Source organism: Ruditapes philippinarum, unplaced genomic scaffold, assembly GCF_026571515.1.
Source record: "Ruditapes philippinarum isolate M1 unplaced genomic scaffold, ASM2657151v2 ctg2716_1_1_1_1, whole genome shotgun sequence".
Taxonomy (NCBI): Eukaryota; Metazoa; Mollusca; class Bivalvia; order Venerida; family Veneridae; genus Ruditapes; species Ruditapes philippinarum.
This window is the reverse complement of record NW_026863181.1, coordinates 148,781-173,777: the sequence shown is the minus strand read 5'-3', so window position 1 is coordinate 173,777 and position 24,997 is coordinate 148,781. Positions and strand designations below refer to the sequence as shown.

At 33.2% G+C, this 24,997-nt stretch overlaps 1 protein-coding gene across 2 annotated transcripts; it reads right to left on the bottom strand.

Moving 5' to 3' along the window:
• Positions 1-1,672: 1,672 nt before the first annotated feature.
• On the bottom strand, positions 1,673-23,210 carry LOC132721398 (LIM domain-binding protein 3-like). Of its 2 annotated transcripts, XM_060705698.1 has the most exons (6): positions 22,809-23,210; positions 16,651-16,802; positions 13,995-15,142; positions 9,312-10,106; positions 7,299-7,318; positions 2,403-2,640 (listed from the first exon to the last, which is right to left on the bottom strand). In XM_060705698.1, the coding sequence occupies exons 1-5, from the start codon at positions 22,905-22,907 to the stop codon at positions 7,311-7,313; spliced, it is 2,202 nt and encodes a 733-aa protein (XP_060561681.1). In that variant the 5' UTR covers positions 22,908-23,210; the 3' UTR covers positions 2,403-2,640; positions 7,299-7,310. The 2 variants fall into 2 exon arrangements, with proteins under 2 accessions (XP_060561680.1, XP_060561681.1); XM_060705697.1 differs by lacking the exon at positions 7,299-7,318 and having other exon boundaries at positions 1,673-2,640; positions 22,809-23,206.
• Positions 23,211-24,997: the final 1,787 nt, after the last annotated feature.

Sequence of the window (24,997 nt, the reverse complement as noted above, 5' to 3'; positions counted from 1 at the left end):
CATACCTGTTTGCCGGAGGTATGACGGAAATGGTTGATAAGTTTCGAGTCTTTATTTTACTATACATATATTTTTTTATTATTATTACTTTTAGAAACCATGTTGGTTGAGTCAGCAGAGGTCAGCACACTGGACTAATTAACGTACATTTTTTATTTACATTCTGTAAGAAAATGCTTTTTGAAGACTTGTTGCAAACTGTGGTACAAAGTCATTTTGGAATTATAAATCTCTGAAGCTGTTAAAAAAAGAACAAGCAATACTGTTTTTTTTACCTTTATTTAATGAAAACTGGTTGATCAAAATTGCCTCATTCAGTACAGCATTTTCAATCTTTATTTTCACCACACCCTACATATACGTGATTATTGCACTTAATTAACAATCCTTTATTAAATTAACACGTGTATAAATATCATTACATATAAATAACATAAATATAGCACGTGGAAGACTATGGTATTTTTTGGGGAAATTTTTAAATTTTTCAAAAGAGAAAAAAAGAAAAAAGAAATTTAAATAAATTTAAAATTTTTTACATAAAATATACAACTTTTATGCTTACACTTTTAAGGAAAAATTAAAATTACCACCTTTTTAAGAAAAAATTAATGTTATACGAAAAAAAGGGATCTGATGCACTCCTTTAAAAAGAGCTTTAAAAACCCCCAATGTTTTTTCAACAAATAGACGAAAAAAAAAAGTCTTTTTTTAAACTTTTTTAAAACGTTTAAACTAGGGTCAAACTTTTTGATTTTTAATTTGACCCCAACAGCTTTAAAACTTTTTAAAAACGTTCTAGTCTTTCGACCAATCAGCTTCCCGCTTATAAAAACGTCCAAACTAGGTCAGCGTCTGATCTATCGACCAATCAGCGTTACAAGTTTAAAACAAGAACAAACAAGCAACGTGAATCGTAACCCATCATCGGTTCATCCGAAATATTCGAAAACATGGGACAGACGACAACACGAGTGATTGAAACACAAATCTGAAACTCGTGCTTAGACTTTGTATATCGCAAGGCCAGGGAGAAATTGTCATATTGTCCACATATCGCCAGGTCAACAGGTTAACATGTACATTTTCACTTTACACGACAAGCAATCCCCCTACCTTACTTACACATATTATTAATGAAAATAATGAATAAAATTACATTCCCTTAAATATCCTGCTATAAATATAATCGTCAAAACATTTAAAATAATAATAAAAAAACTTCAAAACAATACCTTCACAAAGAACCCAAAAATAATTTCTAACAAAAAAATAACACTATAACGTATTAAACACAAAGGGTGGCTAAGGAATTGTAAATGTTATTGAATGTTCGAATTTTATATACATTTTATATTCAAAAAGTTCCTACGTCACAATGTGTCCGATAGAGACTAGATTGCAAGGTGATAATTTTTAAAATTCATCCAATAGAAAGTTATACACCGAGATTTTACTATAAACCCATAAATGTGTTTCACCTACCGCCTACTTTAAAATTTTTATTTCCCTTACATAAGTAATGGCTATAAAAATCTTGATGTGTTTGCCCCAATTTTGGTTTTTACAAGTCTCAACAGATTCAAAAAGATGACTTTGCTAACTAACATAAAATAAGTTAACTAACTCCATTTCTCACCATAAGAAAATCTTAAATCATTTCGTTTTCTCGCAAGAAAACATGACAATACCGCAAACAATAGTAGGTGCTGTTAAATGGATGAGTACGGTAAGATACAAAGGAAAAAAACACCTACACAATGTCCTTGGCAAACAGAGCTGCACTAGCTCGACAGAAGATCAGGTGATATATTTTCCAGGTACGAACTGCTATCACGTTTTCGCTACGTCGAGAATTCTAAGTTGTGTGTGGAATGTAGGAGAACGTGTCGCGGAGTTTCTGATATACTGCGATGAGGAAAATTCATGGGAAAAGCTTTTTACTTTCAAACCTCCAATATTATTGTTACAATATTTCTTTGTTCACCGATTTTCAGAAATAATGACTGAGCATTGTCGATAAAATAGGTCATTACCCGGACGTTTCAGAAGCACGTCTTATTTAAAAGAAAATTGGTTTTGAGATTAATTTTGTTATATAAAAGTGAAAACATGTAACCATACGTCCAGCTAAACATTACAGCTACACATGTCATAAATCACACCCAGGCAACTGTTCTTGTTGATTATAAACTTGTCGTATTTGCTGATGACGTTGCTGAACAACATGTTTAGGATTAGAACCGCCAGCTTTAAAACCGCGCGGAAGACTATAGTAACTGGACTGAACACTAATGTTCGTCTGCTGAGAGGATTGTTTCGGTAAAGTTGATTGTCCAGACTCTGGCCACGCCTTTATTTTACGATTATAGTCACCAAACTCGACGGTTCTCTCGGGAGGAGTGTCCTGTTGCTCTGGCCACGCCCTAATCCTACGGTTATAATCCCCTTGCTCCACGGGTTTCCTTTCAGGTTTCTCCTGTTCGGGGAAGGCTTTAATCAGACGATTATAATTGCCATATTGGTCAGACTGTCTGGACGGCGGAGTTTCTGGCGTGAAAGACTGGGTAGAAGTTTGGGTAGAGGTCTGCTGTTGATGCCACTCACTATGACTTGTGCCAGTTGACGGATCATATGACTCTGAAATAATAACATTCAAATTTAAATTACCTAAAATCCTTTATGCTCGTGCTAAAATACAGATGAAAAGTAATACAGTGCTTTTGCATGCTTACAACATGCAATAGCATTACAACACAGCTATATTAGTAAGATACGATCAAACATTTCCAGTCTCAAACTATATTACACAAACACTTTCAATCTGATCTTTTTTTTATAAATTCGTTTATGGTAAAACAATCAAGAGAGTGCATTTATCTTTAGCCAGCATCTGATCCGAAGCGTTCCGTATAGATGATTGATAAAGAATATATACAAGAAATGATAAGAGCACAACAAATACCTGATTACAATAGATAGCGAAAGTATGAATTGTGTTTACTTAGGAACTGATGTTTTCTTTCATATCTACATACAACAATATCAAATAAATGTATCTAGTTTCAAAGAATAATAATATATCTTGAAAAGTTCGGCCAGGACACGAGTGATAAAGAGCTTGATATATTACGAATAATTCTGTAAATAATAGATAGTAATAAACAGTAACAGTTATTTTATTTCCACACAGTTCTTATGAATCATCAATTTTGTTATTAAAAATACATTTTTCATTTCTGGATATAAAACCAATGAAATTACATAACTCTTATTTAAACCTTATAAAGTGTAACCAATGGACTTTTAGCATTTGCGTCATGTGATCACCTAATATAACCAATCTTATCAATTTTGCCTTGTTTTCATTTTTCCACACTAATGTATTCCATTTTTTTTTCTTTTTAATTTTCCGAGTTTTAAAAATCGTATTTTATCAATACATGTATTGTACTCACTCGTTTTCAGAGTAAAATTAATCCTTATTGTATTCGACAATGTCCTGTCAAAATAAAGATGTCATTATTAAATGTTGAGTACAAGACAGATTCTAATGGACTCGTACAATGCTGCAAACTCATTTTAGACTCTGCTCGGCAGAGTAAATCCATTGGTAACGCTGGTAGGTTTATTCACCATTGGCATAGAAATGGTACAAAAGTTTACGGACGAAATTTGCCATTAGTAGATTAATTTGCAGACAGACTAGTGCTATGGTAGTGGTCTTACTTATAACGCCGCGATCTGTTTGTCATTGTTGAATGAAATATAGTTCAACATATTAGGCTGAATAATTATTGAACATTTAAAATATGATTTGCAAATACACACAGTTATTTTTAGATGAAATTTATTTATAACAATACAAATAACAATAAAAACTTGTTTAAAACTGTTTATTTTATTGCCAATTATAAAGTCCGTTCAAAGTAAACTGTCAACATGTGGTACCAATGTTAATTAACGTAACCAATGGTTATTAATATTAACGTTACCAATGGTATTTTATTATTTGTACCACTGGGAATACTCTGAAAGCATCCAATGTTTTAATACACATATTACTATATATTATAGTAACAAAATTCAATGTGGTTTCAACTAATTACCGATCATGAGTTTGCAAAAGTACCAATTTTTATCTTTCAATGATTGCACTATGTCACTGTGTGTGAATATTAACTTCAGATTTCAGATACCAGATTTTAGTAGGTTCAATACATGTTAGCTGTTATTTTATTCGAAGTATATCATTTTTCACTGAATAATGCCAAGTGGTATCGGTCACTTTGTGCTTAAAATGTTTCAGTTTAAGATCCCTTATCCCTAATTACACGAATACATGAATTGTAAGATGAAACTAAAAAAGAATGTGAAAGAGTAAGCTTGAGCATGCCTAAATAAAATTAAACCAAACTTGTAAATTCATGATGGCATTGTTTATGATATATAGTTTTTACGCCAACTTTAATTTTGGTCATAACTCGGCGGTCAGTCTACCTTGATAACTTACCTGTAATATCCAAAATTAACCAGTAATTACCAATTGCTAAATTACCAATTGCTACGGGAAAAAAGATAGATTATGATAATAACAGGAACATAAATCTATATGGTCATTTAGGATAATATGATATATGATATTCATATGAAACGTGCAATCTGTATTGTCATTAACGCCAAACGTTTGAAAATACAATAAGAGTAGGAATTATGTTTAGCATGTTTCATAATTATTCCAGCATTTCATCGTATGAAATCTGCCAACAAGTGAACATTGGGGGCGTATAAGTCGCATGGCAATTTAATTCAAGCAAGGGGACGTATAATCCGCAAGACAATTAATTACAAGCATGTGGACGTTTAATTCGCATGGAAATTTATTTCAAGCAAGTGAGCGTATAACCCGCATGAGAAGTTTTTACAAGCAAGTGGACGTATAACGTGCAATACAATTTATTACAAGCAAGTGAGACTACAATTCAAATGACAATTATTACAAGCAAGTTAACATATAACCCGCATGACAATAAATTACAAGCAAGAGAGTGTTAAATCCGCATGACAATTAATTACAAGCATGTGGACGTTTACTTCGCATGGAAATTTATTTCAAGCAAGTGAGCGTATAACCCGCATGACAAGTTTTTACAAGCAAGTGGACGTATAGCCCACATGCCAATTTATTACAAGCAAGTGAGCATATAATTCGCATGACAATTTATTACAATCAAGTGGACGTAAAACCCGCATAACGATTAAATACAAGCAATTGAGCGTATAATCCGCATGACAATTTATTACAAGCACGTGGACGTTTAACCCGCTGGACAATTTATTAAAAGCAAGTGGACGTATAACGTGCAATACAATTTATTACAAGCAAGTGAGACTACAATTCGAATGACAATTTATTACAAGCAAGTTAATATATAACCCGCATGACAATAAATTACAAGCAAGAGAGTGTTAAATCCGCATGACAATTTATTACAAGCAAGTGAGCGTATAATCCGCATTACTGCATATGTTACTTTTTTTTTGTTTTTGTTTTTGTTTTGGGTTTTACGTCACATCGACACAGTATAGGTCATATCGCGACGTTCCAGCTTTACTGGTGGAGGAAGACCTCAGGTGCCCTTCCGTGCATTATTTCAGGCACGAACGGGCACCTGAGTAGAACCACCGACGTTCCGTAAGCTAGCTGGATAGCTTCCTCACATGAAAGAATCCAAAGTCCCTGTCGGGACTCGAACCCACAGCGGTGAGGGGCAAGTGGTTTGAAGTCAACGACCTTAACCACTCGGCCACGGACGCCCCGCATATGTTACTATAATAAGTAATAAAAATGCGTTTCTTTTTTCTGAATATGACATGCGAAAATACCGTATTTGAGCAAGTGTGCCAATAAGCCATATGGGCGCGCTTGCCAAGTTTGCCAAAATCCCATATTAAGGCTATTTCCGTGATCACGCACCTGTTGTCCAGTAACGGTAGAACGTCCGCGCGTATACACGTTACGTAATTGACAACCGCATCGCAAAAAATGGCCGTCGAGAAGACGTTGAAATCTTTGGCGAATCGCTTGATGGATTTAGATAATCTAATCGAACAACAAGGATAGCCAGCTTATAACTTATGCTTTTTTTTGGAAAGTATGAACAATTGCAAGGGAACATATGCAATAAACAGGTCATTTCATGGGGCAAATGAGCCTTGGGCTGAAACCCTCGGGCAAATAAGTCACCAAGTGTGCCAATATGGACTAAAGGCACACTTGCCCGATGTAATAACCTCTACTTACAATTAATTAGAAGAACGTGGACGTATAACCTCCATGACAATTTATTTACAAGCAAGTGAGTGTATAACCCGCATGACAATTTATTACAAGCAAGTGGACGTATGACCCGCATGACAATAAATTACAAGCACGTGGACATATTACACCGCATGGCAATAAATTACAAGCAAGTGAACGTATAATCCGCATGACAATCTATTACAAGCAAGTGGACGTATGACCCGCATGACAATAAATTACAAGCACGTGGACATATAACCCGCATGGCAATAAATTACAAGCAAGTGAGCGTATAATCCGCATGACAATCTATTACAAGCAAATGGACGTTTTTACCCGCATGACAATCCATTACAAGTCATTCTTGACAATTTATGATGAGTATGCGAATTTATTATCGACATTGCAATTTATGATTAGCATGTTTATACGTTTAAATTTGTGATTAAATTATGAGTTTATAATTTGAATGACAATTTATAATAAGCATGTGAACGTATAATGGGAATGGTAATTTATGTGTATAGTTTGTGTAGCATTTTATAATAAGCATAGCACTGTACATTCAGTATAACATTCAAAAAGTATTATCTGCTTGGCGATTTAAAACCAGCATGCAACAACTAAAATCATCAATCATTTGAAGAACACGGCGTCGTGCAACCAAATTAATAATTAGCATATAATATTAAACAATCTGGATAATAATTTATTATTAGAATAACGTTCGATAAGCATGCCATCTCATTAAAACCATGGTAACGTCAATTTAAGATACAATAATCGTAGGAACATGCTATAATATTTATAATAAGTAACGCAGGTAAATATAAATATAGTAAGTTATAATAAACAAAAGTAAGAAGAATATTTGTTGCAAGTGGTGATAACTTTGGTGTATTACAATAAACATGGGCAACAATCAGGGCTAATAAACTTGTGGTATAAATAGCACGGATAGCATATATTGGTTATCATAAGCACGTGTACTTACTTTGAACGAACGCTAGTAATCTGCACGGGACAAAAGAACAAGATATTAGTTATAAAACGGCAAAATACAAGTGACTTATACTAACAATAAGCACAAAAAGCACAAAAACAGCAAACACAGAATACAATATTAAAACAGCAAATTTTCTGGCAAAAAAGAACAACTCAAAGCTGTGCTCAGTATATATATAATAATATACTGTAAAACACTCTGCGTGAAGTATCATCAACATCATTACATAATTTACAGTGTTTGATAATGCCTACCTGTAAATACCACAATAACATATATATGACGTCTTCCCTAACATTATTACTGGATTACCCTGTATAACTTAGTCATCTGATTTTTTTTTCTCTCATGAATTACCAGAAAATTAGCAAAAAGTGAAAATGTATCATTTCAAACAGTTTGTGTTTATATAAAAGCTAAATGTATTAGTTGCTTGGCGCTTTTGTTGAGTAAAATACTGAGTAGATCAGTTCTATTCAAACATTACAAAACTATGATCAAATTCATAACAAATTATAGTTGTTGCAAAATCATTGTTTGAATTTAAAAAAAGAATACTTCCAAAATGCATGTATGAAGTAAATATGGTAAATTGCCTTAAAAGCCATTGGTGTATGTACGAAATCATTGCTAAACAGATAAAACCCTACTTAATACAGCAGGATATTTTGTTCTGGAACATTTTAAGCTGTTTATGTACAATATTCATATTCTTTGTTATACAACTGTTTTGAGAATCGACCGTAACATTATGGAAGCTTTACAATCCGACTGTTAAATTAAAAAAAAAACATCAAAAGATATAGCTTTATACCCTTTAAGATTGTTGGATGAGACCTAAAAATAAGTGTTGCATTCGAATTATAAAGAATTGAAATGATCTGCCTTAGACCATACTGGCGAATATTGTCGCTTATGTTCAAAGCCATGTCTAATGAATGGTCAAGAGAAATGATGTATTATGTATTTATAGAAATACATGTACATATACAATGCACTTGGTGTTTTTATGACTTATTATGTATTTATAGAAATACATATACAATGCACTGGGTGTTTTCTTTGTGTATATAATTATAGCCTTTTATACATGTGTTACAAGGTTGTATACAGCTTGTTACAAATTGATACGGAAAGTACATTAACACACAATAACAAATTATAACAAATTAGTATTAATGATATACATGTAATGTCAGTTAAGCACCCTTATACATGCTACCTACTCAAATCTTATTAAGCTACTTGGCATTGCAGCCAACTAGATACCTCAGGTAGATAAGTAACTTATAATCATCGTCGGCAGTTATATGCAAGTTATGTACGAAATATATGGATAAGAGATACCAAATGTTCCTCATTGTTTTCTTGAGGCCAGACAAATAGTTTTGTCTTTTAATAACCTTTGTTGACTTTGGGTAGTTTCTGACATATATATACATAATTATATTGTATGGTAAATAACGACCTTCTAATCAAAGTTAGAATCAATCTATTCCCAGTGAAATGTTTTTCACAGGTAATAATATTGTGATCATTTTAACATACCAGTAAAAAGTCCGCTGATGATATTAATGACTATCTGATAATATTTATAACTATTATTTAAAAAAAGTCCGAATGAAATACACAGCCTGAAAGACACTTCATTGTAATCATATAGTTTTTTTTATCTGAAGAGAAAACAAGGCCAGTATTGAGTGTTGAGACACGGATATTTGTATTGCATGGAATAAATTAACTCAAATGTGCACAGAAACCAACATTTTGTTTTGTTTTAGCCTCAAAGAAACACCTATTATGATCAGTCCCTTGACAATATCATAGAAAACAAAACCCACATGCCAATAAATATAACACATTTTGGCACGCACATAGAAAAAATGATTGTCTTGTTCCGAATCACAAAAAAAGAGCGTTGTTTTCCTTAACATTTATATAAACATGCTATAAATTTAACATTTATTAGTAACTGAAATTAAAAGGGTTCAAACAACTCACCTCTATAATATGATTGCTGTTGAACACCTGGACCGAACCCTTGCCATCCCTGTGCTTTCTTGTTGAAATTCTTCCCGCCAATCAACTTTGGTTGATTATCGGCTTCGAGGTTATGTCTGGGACCAAGTGTCATCTGGTTATATTGATGTGGCGAAAACGCTCTGTTCATATCACCCTGTGCAGCCGCGTTCCAAGGAGACTTTTCCGGTGACGGTTGCGGTGGGTTTTGAACAATAAAGTCCAATTTTGTTGAAGTCGGTGACCTCAACACATTAGTATCATCAATAACAAACTTTTCTACTCTCTGTTGCCGTTTCTGGAATAATTTCGCGCCCCTATTTTTCCCGCCTTTATGCAAATCGGCTGCAATATTAAAGCACGTGTTTGGTGAAACGCCATGGTGGTCCACCTTTGGGGCCTGAAGCCTCAGCCGCTCAAATTCCTGCTTTGACAAACTCATTCTTTGACCGTCACTCACCTGGCTTGCAACCTTTGGAATTCTAAAAGTAAACAAAGGTTTATTTCCTCCTTCGTCGTAGTAAAGTTCACTATCAAGATCGTTTAAATCCGCCACATCCCCAGTCGAAGACGAAAATTCACTACCAAACCCCCGTTCATGAATCCACTTGTTTGCTTTGCGTTTTCGCTTAGCAAACATGCGCGCTCCTCTCGCTCGATTATTGGCAAACGATGTCAGCGATTGCGCGATCTTCTTACACATTGACATCTGCTCGTCTATGGTCGGATACCTGTTCGTAGCATCGTCATAGAACGCCGAGTCCGAAAATAGCTTCTCTGTAAGAAAGAAAGTAGTTCTGTTCATTACTGATAAAGCAAAAATAGCATTATATTGAATAGTTAATTTAATGTTTTGCAAATTTACAATTAATGTAAAAAAAACGTTTTTATATTGTTTTTAGATTTACTGTTCTTTATATTATTTTCAGTTTAACTACTATTGAGACTGTATAAGTCATACAAAAATAATCCATATGAAGTAATAATGATTTTGCTTAGAAAAACTCTTAATAGAATAGCATGTAGGACAACAATCATTTTATAAATGCATCAGACAAATGATCGTTTTAGTCGACCTATTTCTTAAATAACTTTAAAATAACCAAGTTACACTAAAGTTTCAGTGAAAGATAAAGCTACAAGTATATAATAAAATGCTCAAATAAAAAAACGACAGTGTTAAACTGTGAAATCATGCCAAATGAGGGTAGGGTACAAACAGTTAACTTACATTTATTAAATTAATTTCAAATCTAAATGCCTTTCATTATTTTTAATTTTTTTTTTCTGGAATCCTTATGGACCACAGAAGAAATGGAAAATGGCAGTTTATGCGCAAGTATGCGACGATGCTCCAGAGGGGCCCAGCACCTTACCCGGATGAAGTATAGATGACTTTTCTACATGTCAAACATATCACGTGTACCGGGATTTAGGTTCCCGTGCATAATCATTAATACAAGGCCTAACACAGGTATTTAAATTTCAAGCCTACTGCCCCCTGACAAAATTTAATGAATAAACGTTTAATTTTGGAGATGTCCATTCAAAAAACTATACAATTTAAAATGACTTTTAGTTATATAACGTCAAACAGATGTTCAGTATGCACTTAAAAGGGTTTTAACAAATACAGCGAACAATTTGGAATGCTAGCTACGAAATGTAAAGAAATACTATGCTCATCTTTAGGTAAAATATAATTGTTGCAGAAATGTATTGAAATCTATGATATTTTTACCTAACATGTTTATTTTAAACAAAGAACGTAAAAACTATGTATTCTGAAAAACTTGCTAAAATCGCTGCGTTCCATAGTCATATTCAAAGTCAAGTAAAGTTGTTCCTTTCTTTAAAAAAGCCATTTTTAATGACACTATATATTCCATAGTGTGTCAATTTATAGTGTGTAGGCTTTAAAGCATAGCATATCTACTTTTTGTCAAGTCAAAATATGTTTATTTTATATTTACAAATAATTTACAAATAGGCTGTGTAGCAATTATCAATATATTGAATGCATAGTATATCTTTAATACATAATCTAGCGCTCGTTTTATATACATGTATTAAAGTGAGTACAGCTGAAGACGACTATGGAGTTTCGTTTTAAAAAGTCAGGAAGAACGAATTTGGAAGAAAATGCTTATAATATTTTAGTTTGGATAAAAACGTTTTTCAAAAATCTTCAAAATTTCCTACTTATATTTTTTCAATATAAGAACGCGTATTGATAAAAATAGAATAGAATTGGATACCCTTAATGCTAAAACGATAACTTAATCTCTACTTAAGTAAGTCTATGAGCATACACATTCCAAAATCTGAATAATATCCAGGTAATTATTCTAAGGGTTGCAAAAGTAATAAAAGCATTAGTGACAAAAATAAATCATTTTTGAAAAAAAAGGCCGATGAATCGTAATTCGTAAAATGTCACTTAAACGTCGGAAATAGAAGGAGATTTATACTGTCAACAAAGATACCGGAAATGCCTTTTGAGAAAAAATAAAATAAATAGTTATGCTTGTCATAAATGGTACAATAGCAAAGTTAGGCCTGAAATGATTTTGTTATAAAAAGCGCATATTTTTCGTGCCAACATATTGCGAAAAAAAATGCACGCTTTTTTGTGTTATTTGAAAACATTAGCAAAACTCATAACCTTGTTATGCATTAATCATGGATCAAATGAAGGATTTAGAACGTAATCAAGATAATGGTAATTAGGTTTCTGATGAATTACATACTACGATTATCAACACGTTATGATGATCACATGCTTAATGTAAACAACCGGGGAAAAACAACAGAAAGCAAAACAATGAACGAAAAGGAGCAGATAAAAAAGGTTTTAAATATTGTCTTTTATCCGTATTGATCAGTAATATACTTGTTAGAGATGCGCTTCTTAAACTATGGATGCTGGATTCGAATCCTATTCAAAACGTTGTTTATTAAATCGATTACACATTTCTCCAGTATTGTTTACTATGAGTCATTTAATAGGTGGACTTTCGTACTGGAATATTGTTTGTTTGTTTCATTTTACGCCTTTTTCCAACAGTATTTCAGTCTTATATGTGGGTAGTTTCCTAACCATCGTTCCTGAAGAGTTACACCAGTACTAGACTACATTCCTCCGCGCTAAACTACCAAAGCATCTCCCGGGGATCGAACCCACGCCAGAGAGGTAACTGGATTAGAAGTCATCGACTCTAACCCCTTGACCATGGAGGCGGTAAAAGGTTACCCAGGGCGATCCGTTGATGACCAATATGTAAACGCTGTAAAACCTTTGAATATGTCTTTTGTAAGAAACCATTATTTAGTAAGATTTTGTTTATTACTCATGTTATTCCCGATGCTTAATATATCTATGGGCGAAATGTGACGAATTTTAATAAACTTACGATAGAACCTTGCCTGACTACAAATCAAGAGATGCAATACTTTAACTGAAGTTTTACTAGTAGTCTTTCGGGGAGACCGAGGTCCTATGCAATGGTGCTTTACACATTGCACGGTTATCATATATCCTCCAAAAAATAAGATGAAAACAGTTTTCTAGAAAAGGAAGCGTGTAATGTTCATATTAAAAGAGTCAAATTTACAGATTGATTGATTGATTGATTTACAGTGTGAAAACTAAAAAGACAAACAGTATCAAAATGCCGCGATCAAGAGTGGTTTCCGGTGGCGACTATAAACAACCATATATCATACCAGCATGTCATTTTGAAGGCCACAAAACCATGGCGTCATTGTTTAATTTAACCGCGATAATTAAGTATTTACTCTATAATTTGAAATGCTATTATATACGAGCTCGTATATATATATTTTTTTGTCAATTATAAGTTGATAAGCATTTAGTTACTTGTATTGACAGTGAACAAATATTCAACCGGGCTTAATTAAAATGATACCTGGGAAGTAAAAACGCGACAAACAGTATTGTATATAATATTACAGTTTATAGAAAGACTAATGGGACACATGAAAACAGACATTTTAGAAAGAAAAGAAAAAAGTAGAAAGATAGCGAAGCCCCCTACCTCGGAGTGATTCCAGAAAATACTCATTTTATTTTTCTCCATTCAAGATTCATACATGATCATGATTAAGGGAGGGGGGATATCCTTTATTCGACGGTCTCGTTGACAGTGTTCATCACCAGGATTGTCGTCTGCTACTACAATGCACAACCATTACATGCCAAAATAAAACAACTTTCAACTCTAATTAATAAAAAAGGTAGTTATTTTCTGCGAAAAGGCATGTCAAAACTAAAAGTTTCACAACCCATGCAAAGAAAGATGTCATAGATTCATTTTGAAATATTAAAATCATTCATTTTGAAAAATTTAAATCATTATTTAGAAAGTTATCTTTTGAAATATTAAAATAATCATTTAGAAACTTATCTGTTGAAGTGATAGTGAAGAATTTATGCTTGATAAGTATGTTTATGTATTAATTAGAATATTTTAGAAGACTTTTATACTAAAAGACTAATTAACTTATTAGTTTTGCCAGGTTTACAGCACAGCTTATTTTGTCTAGTCAGGTATCATAACAGATTGAAGGCCTTCTATCAAACACCATGCCAATATGCTGGAAAACACACTACATGCTTTATTAGAGGTGATATCTTAAACTTACTTCTATGAGCAGATATATCACTATGCCCATCTAGAAAGTCAGGGGAGGCCATTCCGCTATCCTCGTCCGGTGTAAACATAACTTTCGGTTGAAACACGTGCAGATGTCCCGGCCGCTGGGCGGGATCCGGCTCGTCATAACCCGGCTGGGTAGACTCCAGCTTAGACTGTATCGAGACAACATTAAACCTCGGATTCTCGGACGGTGATGGGGGGAGTGGTGGCGGTGGTGGTGCTGGCATTAAGTTAGGCTGTGCCGGGGGTCTAATCATACCTGGACGATGGCTACTTACACCGGCAACAGGCCGTTCCGAGGGATCAAAGTGAATAACTGGCGATGATGGTGTCATAGGCTTAGCTGGCACAGGTGGACCTTTCTTTTTTATTGGTGATGGAATAGGTTCTGGCTGTACATTTATCTTCGGTGGAGTCCATTCTACCTTTCTTGGCAGTTCAAACATAGGGTAATTAGGGTCGTCCATTTTAGGCGGGGCATATTTCATGCCTCCAGCTCTATTAATGTTATAGGGATCATACTTAGGCTCGGTAACATGGGTGGCTTCCCATTTCTTTTGTTCTCTTAATATGAAAGGGTCCATGTTTTCTTTACTAGCTCTAGAGTCATGGGAACTTCTGCGTGTGGAAACTCTGTCCAGACTTCCTGATTGAACGGATGCCGGACGACCATGTGAGCCAGGTGTTGGAGAAACACTACGAGGTTGCCACATCACTGGCGATAGTGAAGTCTTTTTATGACCAAATGATATATCTAATAAGCTTTGACTCTTTTGGATATTTGCTCGGTTCTGAGACGGTGGTTGCCATATGAGAGGTGACCTGTTGGGCGATCGGCTCTTGTGTTCTGTGGAGCCAAGACTTGAATGACTTACAGCCGGCGACATTCCGCCACTACCACCCCCATAACGAGTTGTTGTTCTTTGTTCAGTGACAATGTTAGACACTGTGCGACCATCAGGATTCCGCAAAGTGTATTGATCGGAGTGAACAACTGTTTGTCGGTTTCCTTCATTCGTGGTATAATACCCACGAGAGGAAGTAGCCATTCCCGGAGCGACATTGTCATGTCCAACATAAAGGTTTCGCTGTTGTGGTTCCATAGACATAGATCGTCCGTGTGAACCTGAAGGTCTGAAATATAGCACACAGAGACATTGTTGTAAACCTATATACATATATTTGAAATTCAAATTTCGATGGCATGACCTATACTATATATTATATTCGTATTATAATATTTATTCTACTATAAACATAAAGCATCCAAAAAATCACTCGAGTACATTCGGTAAACTTCGTCATTTTCCGTTTATAAATCAGGAGAGCGTTGTTATATGAACGCGTTCTTCATCTTTATCTCACCAACTCTAAAACCCATATACCGGTATATACAAATATCTAAAAAAAATTAATAATATCGATTATATTTAAGTAGTGTTTTTTTTTCACTGACCGCTTTTGACACAGAAAAAGTTCACCTGTTTTGCTGATGTTTATTTCTGGGTTTTACGCAAAAGTTTTCCGAATATATGACTGTTGCACTGGACATATGGTATATATAAAATACAAAGAGAAATAAATCAATCAATTATAGACACAAAGGATTGAGTATCGTTTTATCTATTGCAGATTTTATTGCTAACTCATAATATCATGTTGAAAAAAAGATTACATGAAGCAACATAAACTGTTTGATCATAAAGGAACAGAAGCTGTTTGATTTATCAATATTTATCCCAGACTGAATGAAGTCTTCTTTTCTTATAGTTTTAAGGCGCTCTTAAACCCAACTGCTCTGTTTCTATATGCTGCAAAAATGTACGAAAACACGTTGGCACAATAAATCTCTTTCGGCTAAATGAAAAACTGACGAAATATTAAAGCTCAAAAAACTTATAAATTAACTACAAAATAATATAAACTTATAAAGCTTATAATTGAGGGACTAGTGGCCGAGTGTTTAAGACGGTCCGTTGCTTGCACTTTGCCGCTAAGGATTCGAATCCCACAAGAGGCTATGAATTTATTTACTGTCTTATAAGTCAGTGGTGTGTGTCTCTATTCTGCTGTTGCCTACTCGTGCACGTGATTATTACATGGAAGGACGCTAAAAACATTGCTTTCCCGGTTAAAAAACAACTTGAAATCTCTATATGATACAAGCAAAAATAGGTATAAAATATACCCATATAAAATATAACTCATATACATATATGGTATTTTCAGTGCATATGCGACTTAAAGCTGCATGCCTCCAGATGAGCATAAATATTTGAAGAAAATCAAACTTGAGAAAAATGTACTTTAAATAGATTTGAAATAAATGACATGTTTTGTGTGATAACTTACTGATTTTGCAGCATTTATCACACATTGCATGACAATCGCAGTAAGAGCTATTTTGCATATTTTGACCTCTTTTTTGTAATTTAAGCGGATTGTAAATGGCCATTTGAAATGTGTTGACAAAATCTTATATTTTGATACATTTTAAAATTTTCATAAAAATAAACATGAATCTGGGACATGCTGCTTAAAAACCGCTCGGTAGCCTATGCTTAATAAGGGTCCATCGGCTCTTTCATGCAGGGACCCAGCTTTAAAACCAAATAAACTATATAAATGAATAAATAAGTTACCTTCTCACTTGAAACGTAATGGTATGAGTAGCCATATCAACGATTTCCATAGCAGATTGGTGAGATTTGCCAGCCAATGAGTGCCCATTAAGGCTCACAACAACATCACCTTCTTTCAAACCTGCTTGGTGGGAATGACTGTTTCTGCGAACCTTTAATAAAATAAGGTACGTAAATATTAACATTTTTAAATTTAGGACGCATGAAGTTTGACAAAGTTCCTGGAGACTCCAAATTTACGATGATAATGAAGATATCTCTTTTTTTTTCTTTTTCTTTTTTTTGATCATCATTCCATTGCAATGGCCTGGTTTTTAAATAAACTGCCTGAATGTTGTCCTGAAAAAAATAAACTTAACTTATAATTTCTCAAAAACAATCGGACAGAACTTGAAACGTTATACATGTAGTCAGACCATTTTTGCAAAAAGAGAGTCGCACGTACATGTTTGTCAAATTACAGTCCACCGAAGAAGCTAAAGAAAAATAGCAAAATCAAATTTAATTATGATTTGCTATATTTTCTAGATATGATGTCAAACGAAATGATGAACGGACAACACCGTGACTTTCCATGGCGAGTGATAAATAATGTTAGAAACTTTGATTGACATTATCGTTTAATGTTCAAAATGATAAATGCTGAGTAGTTGGCAGGGTAAAAGTATTGAAACCAGAATTCAGAAATACACAGTTTAAGATAACTGGTCGCCGGAGAATAACTTAAATACTGTTAATCTGGCACTAGACTCAGCGAATCAAACAAACAAATGTTGTGAAAGTGGCACTGTACCAAGCGAATCAAACAAAGGTTGGAATAAAACCCGTACAAATGACGTGAGTAATAAATACAGCTAAAATATATTTTCTGACAACCTCGTCACCATTCAGTATATAACAATGATGTATTGCTGTTAACAGGCAATCATTCAAACTTATATAAACACTAGTTCAAGTGTTTGTAGCTTGAAAATCACCTGCTGTTTTCTTGTGTTAGAATAAGCGAATTCAGTAAGAGATGTAATTGAACGCGCGCCAAAACCTTGACTTATTTTGAACCTTTTGCTGTTTGTTCTCTCTGATCGAAATTTTCATGACTAAAGGTCCCTTCTATGAGCTGTAAAAGAGATACAATAATTTTGTTTATATAATTTGTAATGATTTGAAAGAATCAGTAAATAGAAGTATAGCTGCAATGATTGTATTGAGTAAGGCAATTTAAGCAAGGTTTCAATAGAAGGTTTAAACAGCACCTCTTCTCATGAGTTCAAAATTATCTGCCAGCAGGTGTGAGGGTTTTAACCCCTGGTGTTGCTTTAGATTTCTAACAATCGAGGTAAGCCAAAAATCGCCTTTCCTGTTTCGGCGCCATATGACTTGAATTGTGTTAGTGCGCCGTTAACACACAACTTGAAAACTGTATTGCTATGTAGTCGCCGCACTCGATTCCATGTCGAATGTTTTTGTAATAAAGCGAGTTTGGGCTTTTCCTGTTTGAGGAAAGTCCCGCTATGTTTCAGACATGGGCTGCATCTGAGTAAAGCAAGCGTCCTTTCGTTCACAAAATAATTTGACGTCTTTTACGAACAAATTGCTGAGTGGAACTTTCGAAACCTTGGCTGAGGAGGCGTACTTGAAATAATTAAAGTTTGCTAAAAAAATAGCAGATATGGCCCTCGTACATCCATTAGGTCTACTTGTTGATCTAAATGTTTAGGTAATACATAGTAGCTTTGTTTCGCAACTTAAACTAAACTTTAATAAAACATGTACTTTATTTCATTACTTTATTAGACAGTTAAAGGATATATGCAAGTCATCTGTGATTTATTTCAGTAGACCATGATTGAGTAGATGACATTCTTGTTTGATTTGTTATATTCCTGATCGACATGGGGCTCATGATAAAAAGTCGAAAAGGTGAACACTTCAAATCATCTATGACAGAGAGAAATAAACATTTCATAGAAAATTCATAAGTAAACACAAGAGTTTTTCTCACGATAGATAGATATAACAAATAAACATTTTTGTTTTCAAATTGGGACCAACGCCAATAGCTTTAGTATTACGCTCATGAAATTCTGCGCAAACACAAGATAAAATATCTTGAAAAAACAACGTGCAGGAAAAAGTACAAAATACCAATAATTTCTTAAAAATTCTGCGCAAATACAAGATAACAATCTCTTGAAAAAAAAACAACGTTCAGGAAAAAGTACAAATACCAATAACTTCTTCAAAATCGATTCACGGAGAACCAAAATGGCCATGAAAGTTCAATAATTTTTTATCATTTTTTATATATTCGATGTCAAATACATGTATAAGACAGGTAAGTTTGCTGTAAACAACATTTATAGTACTTGATGAAAACCTTCAAACCGATTATTGTATGTATTGCGATATGTAAGATATCAAAATAATGTCATAAGCGAATGTTCCCCAGGTATATGGAACAGCAGCAAAACATATCATGAAATATATAACTACTCTGTTACTATGGTTACAATACTAAATGCCGTCTGCTGTTTGAATCTGATCCAAGAACGCCTGTTATCAAACAAGTTAATGCACTAGTATACAGCAAGTCTCCAAAACTTAGCAGCGGGACGAAAATTTAGTCAACTTGATTAGTGTTAAATTAATAATCATAAAAACTGGGCGTGGTTAAGCCAGCAGACATAAAAATGACATAAAAATACCGATAAAATATCTTTTTTTTCTTTATTTTTTTTCAATTTCTTTTTACAAAGTACATTTGTAAATTATCCGTATGTTACATATGAACTTAATGCAGCGTTTTTATTATCAAACCATTTTTAGCACAAGCAAGTGTTTGAAATCTCGTTCACATAAGTTGAAAACTCTTGACTAGAAATAGTACGTCATGGTTTCCATTGTGTTATTACTAAAACATGATAAAAACTCGGCTGCAAATTACAAACTAACAGCGGAATACATAGGTATATATATGAAATGGATTTCAATACCACTTAAATTGTAATTCCTGAAGTTTTCATGTTTGTAGTAGAGCCAAAAATCGCGGCGTGGGTGTTTTTGTAATTGCCAAAATAAAAACAACAAAAAACAGACTCATGTAAAATTAAGTATATTTTAGTACATTGCTGTACTTTTTATAGACACTGTATAAAGCTTGATGCAAATAAATATAGTCTCATAAAGTAAAATGAACAATGATCTTTAATCGCATAAAAACTGGAAGCAATAATTAGGAAACGAATAGTATATATAATAATGGAAAAACAGAATCCCTAAAGTGCGCCCAAAACGGCAAAATTGAAAATGTTGCTGGCTCGGTTTAAGCCTGTTCATGGGTTGTAGTGGTAATTTGCAAGCTTCTGCTCATAACTCTATAAACCTAGCAAGCTTATCGGTTTCTTAAATTCCGCAAAAATATGTGCTGACCTAGAAAACAGACTGCTGGACAACTGCTATTACAGATTGCGTAAGGAAAAACAAATTCTACTGTATTTTTGCCAATTGGTAATAAGCTTGATGAAAGGGCAAAGTCTGTTGTAGAACATGAAATTAAAGGCACATGGTGCTTCAGAAATTAATATACAATCTTTTTTCGGGGAGGGGGGGGGGAACATGTATTAAGTCATGTTTTAATAAAGGACATTTTAAACATAGCTGATGTTTGTTGCCGGAAGTAAGTAATGCTGAATTTAAAGTAACATGTCAGAAAGTTCTAACAAAAACGTAAAAATAGTATTTTGTCTTTCCTTTAATATACTAAATCGCTATAATAATTGTTCTTCTTATTACTAAACATAACAGAATTGTTATTCTGTTTTGCTATCACCTGTACTGTATGGTCAATGGGTATTTTCCCCAAGAAATTGTAACGGGACACCAAAAACAACAAGTTTTTGAGAAATGTAAATAATAACAATATTCTGGCTTAATGTGCCTTTAAAGTTTTTTTACGGTCAAGTTACATGTAATCAATGATATGTATTGATATATCAATCAATGATGGCTTGTTTGTTATTTGAAATATAGCAGGAAAATAAATAAAACCATATTTACGATTCTTTGAACTACTTTCCCTGTAAATTTATTACTCTTAAAAAAGATGGTTTACGTTAAAAACCGAGGAGGATAAAGTTTAAACTAGGTGATGAATACCTGTATCAGAAGACGGATGTTTTAATAAGAGCTGTATAGATTCATTGTTTTTTTTCCACAACATTTTTGTGTGTAGAAAACCATTTAAAAACAGAGTATGTAAATCAAAAATACTGATTAATTTTTATTATACATAAAGGATTCACATTACAGTTATTTTGATCCTTATTGCATACATAATATGTGCCTTATGTCTTATAATTGATACAATAAGGTGCGATATAATTGGCACGCTTATCTGATTTATTAAAAACAGAACAAAACAGAAATTTTACTTCTTTGATTTGTACACAGTATATCATTATACGCATAGCAGTATAATTTGTTAGTAACAAATATATATTTTTGATAAATATCAAATTGTGTGCAAAATGGTATACCATTTAAAAAGTCTATGAAAATTTATCACATTATTAACTCATTGTTTCTAAACAATAGAGAGAAAAAATGAAAAAGAAAATATTTCGTAATTTTTCAACACACTTTTTGTCTATGTTCCAATCTGCCATATTTGATGCATTTTTTCTGTGTATTAACACGTTTATTTTCAGTCGACTAAAAATTAATCATTTGATATCATCATTTGTTGATCCTTATTTCGAAATTTTACAAGACTTTTGAACATCTGCCATATTAATTGCCACAGAAATTACAATTTTACATGGAACGTATTTCTTGAAAAAAAAATGCAAAAGAAAAGACAGCATTTACACGTGCTGTGCAATGAACATTTTACAGTCTTAATAAAATTTTAATTTTAGAGGATGTCTAGCACACTACGATAAGTGTAGTTAATTGTGCATAAAATCTTTACAAAATAAATATTTAAAAAGAGATAAACAATGCAAAGTTTCATCTTGTTTTATTTTTAAACAAATGGCTGACATGACTGAAGCCTACTACTGTAAGCATACCATGACGTGTTTTATTGCATTTTAACTTATTTTCTTGCACACAATTCTAAAGCACCATTCTCAAATAAAAAGTAGTATAAGAATCACTGACGTAAAACCGTTGTTTAGTTTATACCGGAATTATTTCACAGATGCCTGTGTCACTGTTTTTGTATAAAATTTTCCTAAAATGTGCAATGCAGTTATATAACTTATTGTATGCCAACTACTTTAGCTTAACTTGGAAATAAAATACATTGTACTAATAACGTTTACGATAAATAGAAGTGATGTATGTACAAAATAACTGAAAAGTTTTTTGACACTATTCATATATTATGCTATTCGAACAATAATAACATGTTAAAATCAGACATGTTTATATAAATATTTTCTCTATTTAGAAAAATTAGATATATATGTTCTGATCTGTGAAATATATGACATGGGGCACAGACTTCCGGGTGACAAAAAATAAATTCAATACAAGTTTAAAGGCCAGAATTGTCATAAACATGTATGTACAGTACTCATAAACAAAGTTTAAAAAACAAATTGTTCTAAAAAGTTGAGCTTCATTCAAGTTTTCAATGTCAATCATATTGTCAGGCATGTTGTTACAACTATGATAAAATATAATCAAATGAATTCAAAGTACTGCTGACGGCATTAATTCATGTCGTCTGCTAAATATAAAATTCTGAAACGTCAGAGAGTTCCGGTCACGTACACGCGAAAGTTGGTATTGTATTGTTTCATCTGGAAACAATTACTGTGAACAGTTACTTGTTTGACACAGTGCCAGACGATAATAATAGGTGGCAATTATTGTGGCAATTAGTTCATGTCAATATCTTGATCAGCTGATCTTCATTACCGCGCGTCTTTGAGAAACAATAGTTTATACATGTAAGTATTTTACTGGAACTTTCCGTTAACTTTGAAGAAAGAAAAAATATTTTCTTTTCTACGGCTTAAGTCGTGATACATCTAAAGCGCAATATACAGAAAGTTAATGAAGAAAAAGAAAAATCTTTCCAAAATCACAATGTCACATTTTTCTGCTATTGTAAAAATTGAAAAGAAAAGTAAGTTGAAAAATGCACTCACCTTTGCAACTTCAAGAGGAAAGCTTCCCCCACCCTGTAACCGGAAGCCCCACGGGGCACCGCCGGACAAAGTTAAAGTCAACATTTCTCCCGTAACCATTTTGTCGTCTGTTGCTGATAAAATCCGAAACACTCCAACTAGAACCAGCTTCCTGTAATCACACCACTCATATATTCAGCACAACGGCACTCGCCTACATCGTGTGTTCCCAGTCTGCGAATATTGATAAATATAATCTAACGTTTCCACAATCCAAGCGCGCACATTGATTTTGGAAGAGAAACAGTAAGTTACCGCGGTAAAACTTCTAGAAACTTTGTACTCTGTAAAATGCAAGTTAGCTTATATCGCGTAAGCATCAAGCAGGTCTGATAAATGCGATTGAACACGGCGAAATGTAAACAATCATCGCCTTCAGCTAACAGTTGGCAATATTTGATCGCTATTTTACTGATGGTTGATAAACGGAAAATACAACATAAATATAAGATACCCAGCTGTTAAGAATTTTTGTTATAACATTTCGCAACATGTAATACATAAAGAACCATACATTTGATCTGCGAACTGATTTATTAAGGTCCATATGATCTCTGACATCGCAAAAGATTTCGTTACCAGATAAAACGGTCAATTAACATTGTTCTTGTGTAATTAACGATACCCGAGTCAAAATAACACTTTATATTCTTATCTGAGAATATAATATCCATACAATATTAATGGGTTTGAATATGTAATCCATAAAAATATTTATAATGTACAAGCTATAATATTTCATATCTAGTCTTCTCAAATACACCCAGAATATAGTTGATTTATATCTATATTTATGCTAAGATGGGCCTTGTGAATGTGTTTGTATTTTTATCATTCATTTGATATTTACACTTTACATTACTTTTCTTTACATTACTTCACTTTATATTTCTTTACTTCACTTTACTTCACTTTACCTTTTTTTCTTTTCTTACCTTCACTTTACATTACTTTACAATAGTAATCTTTACTAAAGTAAAGTTTACTTTAAATATCTTACGTTCTTTGCTCACTTACTTAAATTTGTACAGAAGGGATATAGAAATGAAAAGACAATGCAATGCCAGCTATTTCAACAATCATGCAATCTGATATATTTTAAATATTTTATCATCCGTTTAGATAAAATTTATTTCATGAAGTCTTGATAATGTGAAATCTCAGAATTCTCATGTACTTTAAAAGATAGTTCATCTTTATTCTAAATAGTTCATTTATATCTAAGATAAATTTGTTTATGTCTAATACGTTTATCAGTATCTATACAGTACAGTTGTTTCGTAATCACAAAATGCATTAACTGTCTATTTATTTCTGGTATAAACTTGCAAGGTAAATATCATTATTTGTATGTATCATTTTAGAAAATATATATGATAAAAATTATTTGAATTTTAGCATTGCAAAGTTGTTTGAAGACCTTTTTGCTTGGTTTCCTTTCAACCGAATAATCGTACAATAAGTTTTATTTCGGTCAAGGACCCTTTTTCAACATATTAAACAAGAACTGGGTAAGTAATCTGTAAAGAAGCGGACTCTGCAATAATTTATACAAGTCTTTCTATTTTGGAGGTTACACATGATCAAGTTCATCCAACTGAATTAAAAATTGATTAAGTATCATTGTAACCGAGAAAGAAACACGTACAGAGCATGCGCATACAATGACCAAAATTTTAATAGAATTAAGTATATTTGTGGCATCAGTCCATGAAATACGAAATAGCACATGTTTCTTGAAGGATTAACATAGTTGACATGTATGCCATACCATGTGAATGTTTATTTTTTTTATATTTCATTTGTTTAAGTCAAAGATGACAATTTAGATCAAATTTTCCATTTATCAGTGGTGAATGCAGGAAAATGAATAGCTTAAAGAAAGAAACAATTGCTAGTATTTTGACTTCTCTTATACAAGATGATGTATTGTTTCAGAAACATTGGCTCGAATAATTATAGAATGAATTTCTTTATTTGAGCCGCGTCACGACAAAACCAACGTAATGCGTTTGCGACCAGCATGGATCCAGACCAGCCTGCGCATCCGCGCAGTCCATGCTGTTCGCTTACAAACCCTATTACAAGTAGAGAAACTGATAGCGAACAGCATGGATCCTGATCAGACTGCGCGGATGCGCAGGCTGGTC

Excerpts from the sequence above, each read along its gene's own strand:
- LOC132721398 (XM_060705697.1), bottom strand. The coding sequence starts at position 22,907 with ATGGTTACGGGAGAAATGTTGACTTTAACTTTGTCCGGCGGTGCCCCG. Across the intron at positions 16,803-22,808 it reads TTCCTCTTGAAGTTGCAAAG|GTTCGCAGAAACAGTCATTC; the intron begins GTGAGTGCATTT and ends ATTTTATTAAAG. Across the intron at positions 10,107-13,994 it reads TGATATATCTGCTCATAGAA|AGAAGCTATTTTCGGACTCG; the intron begins GTAAGTTTAAGA and ends TCTTTCTTACAG.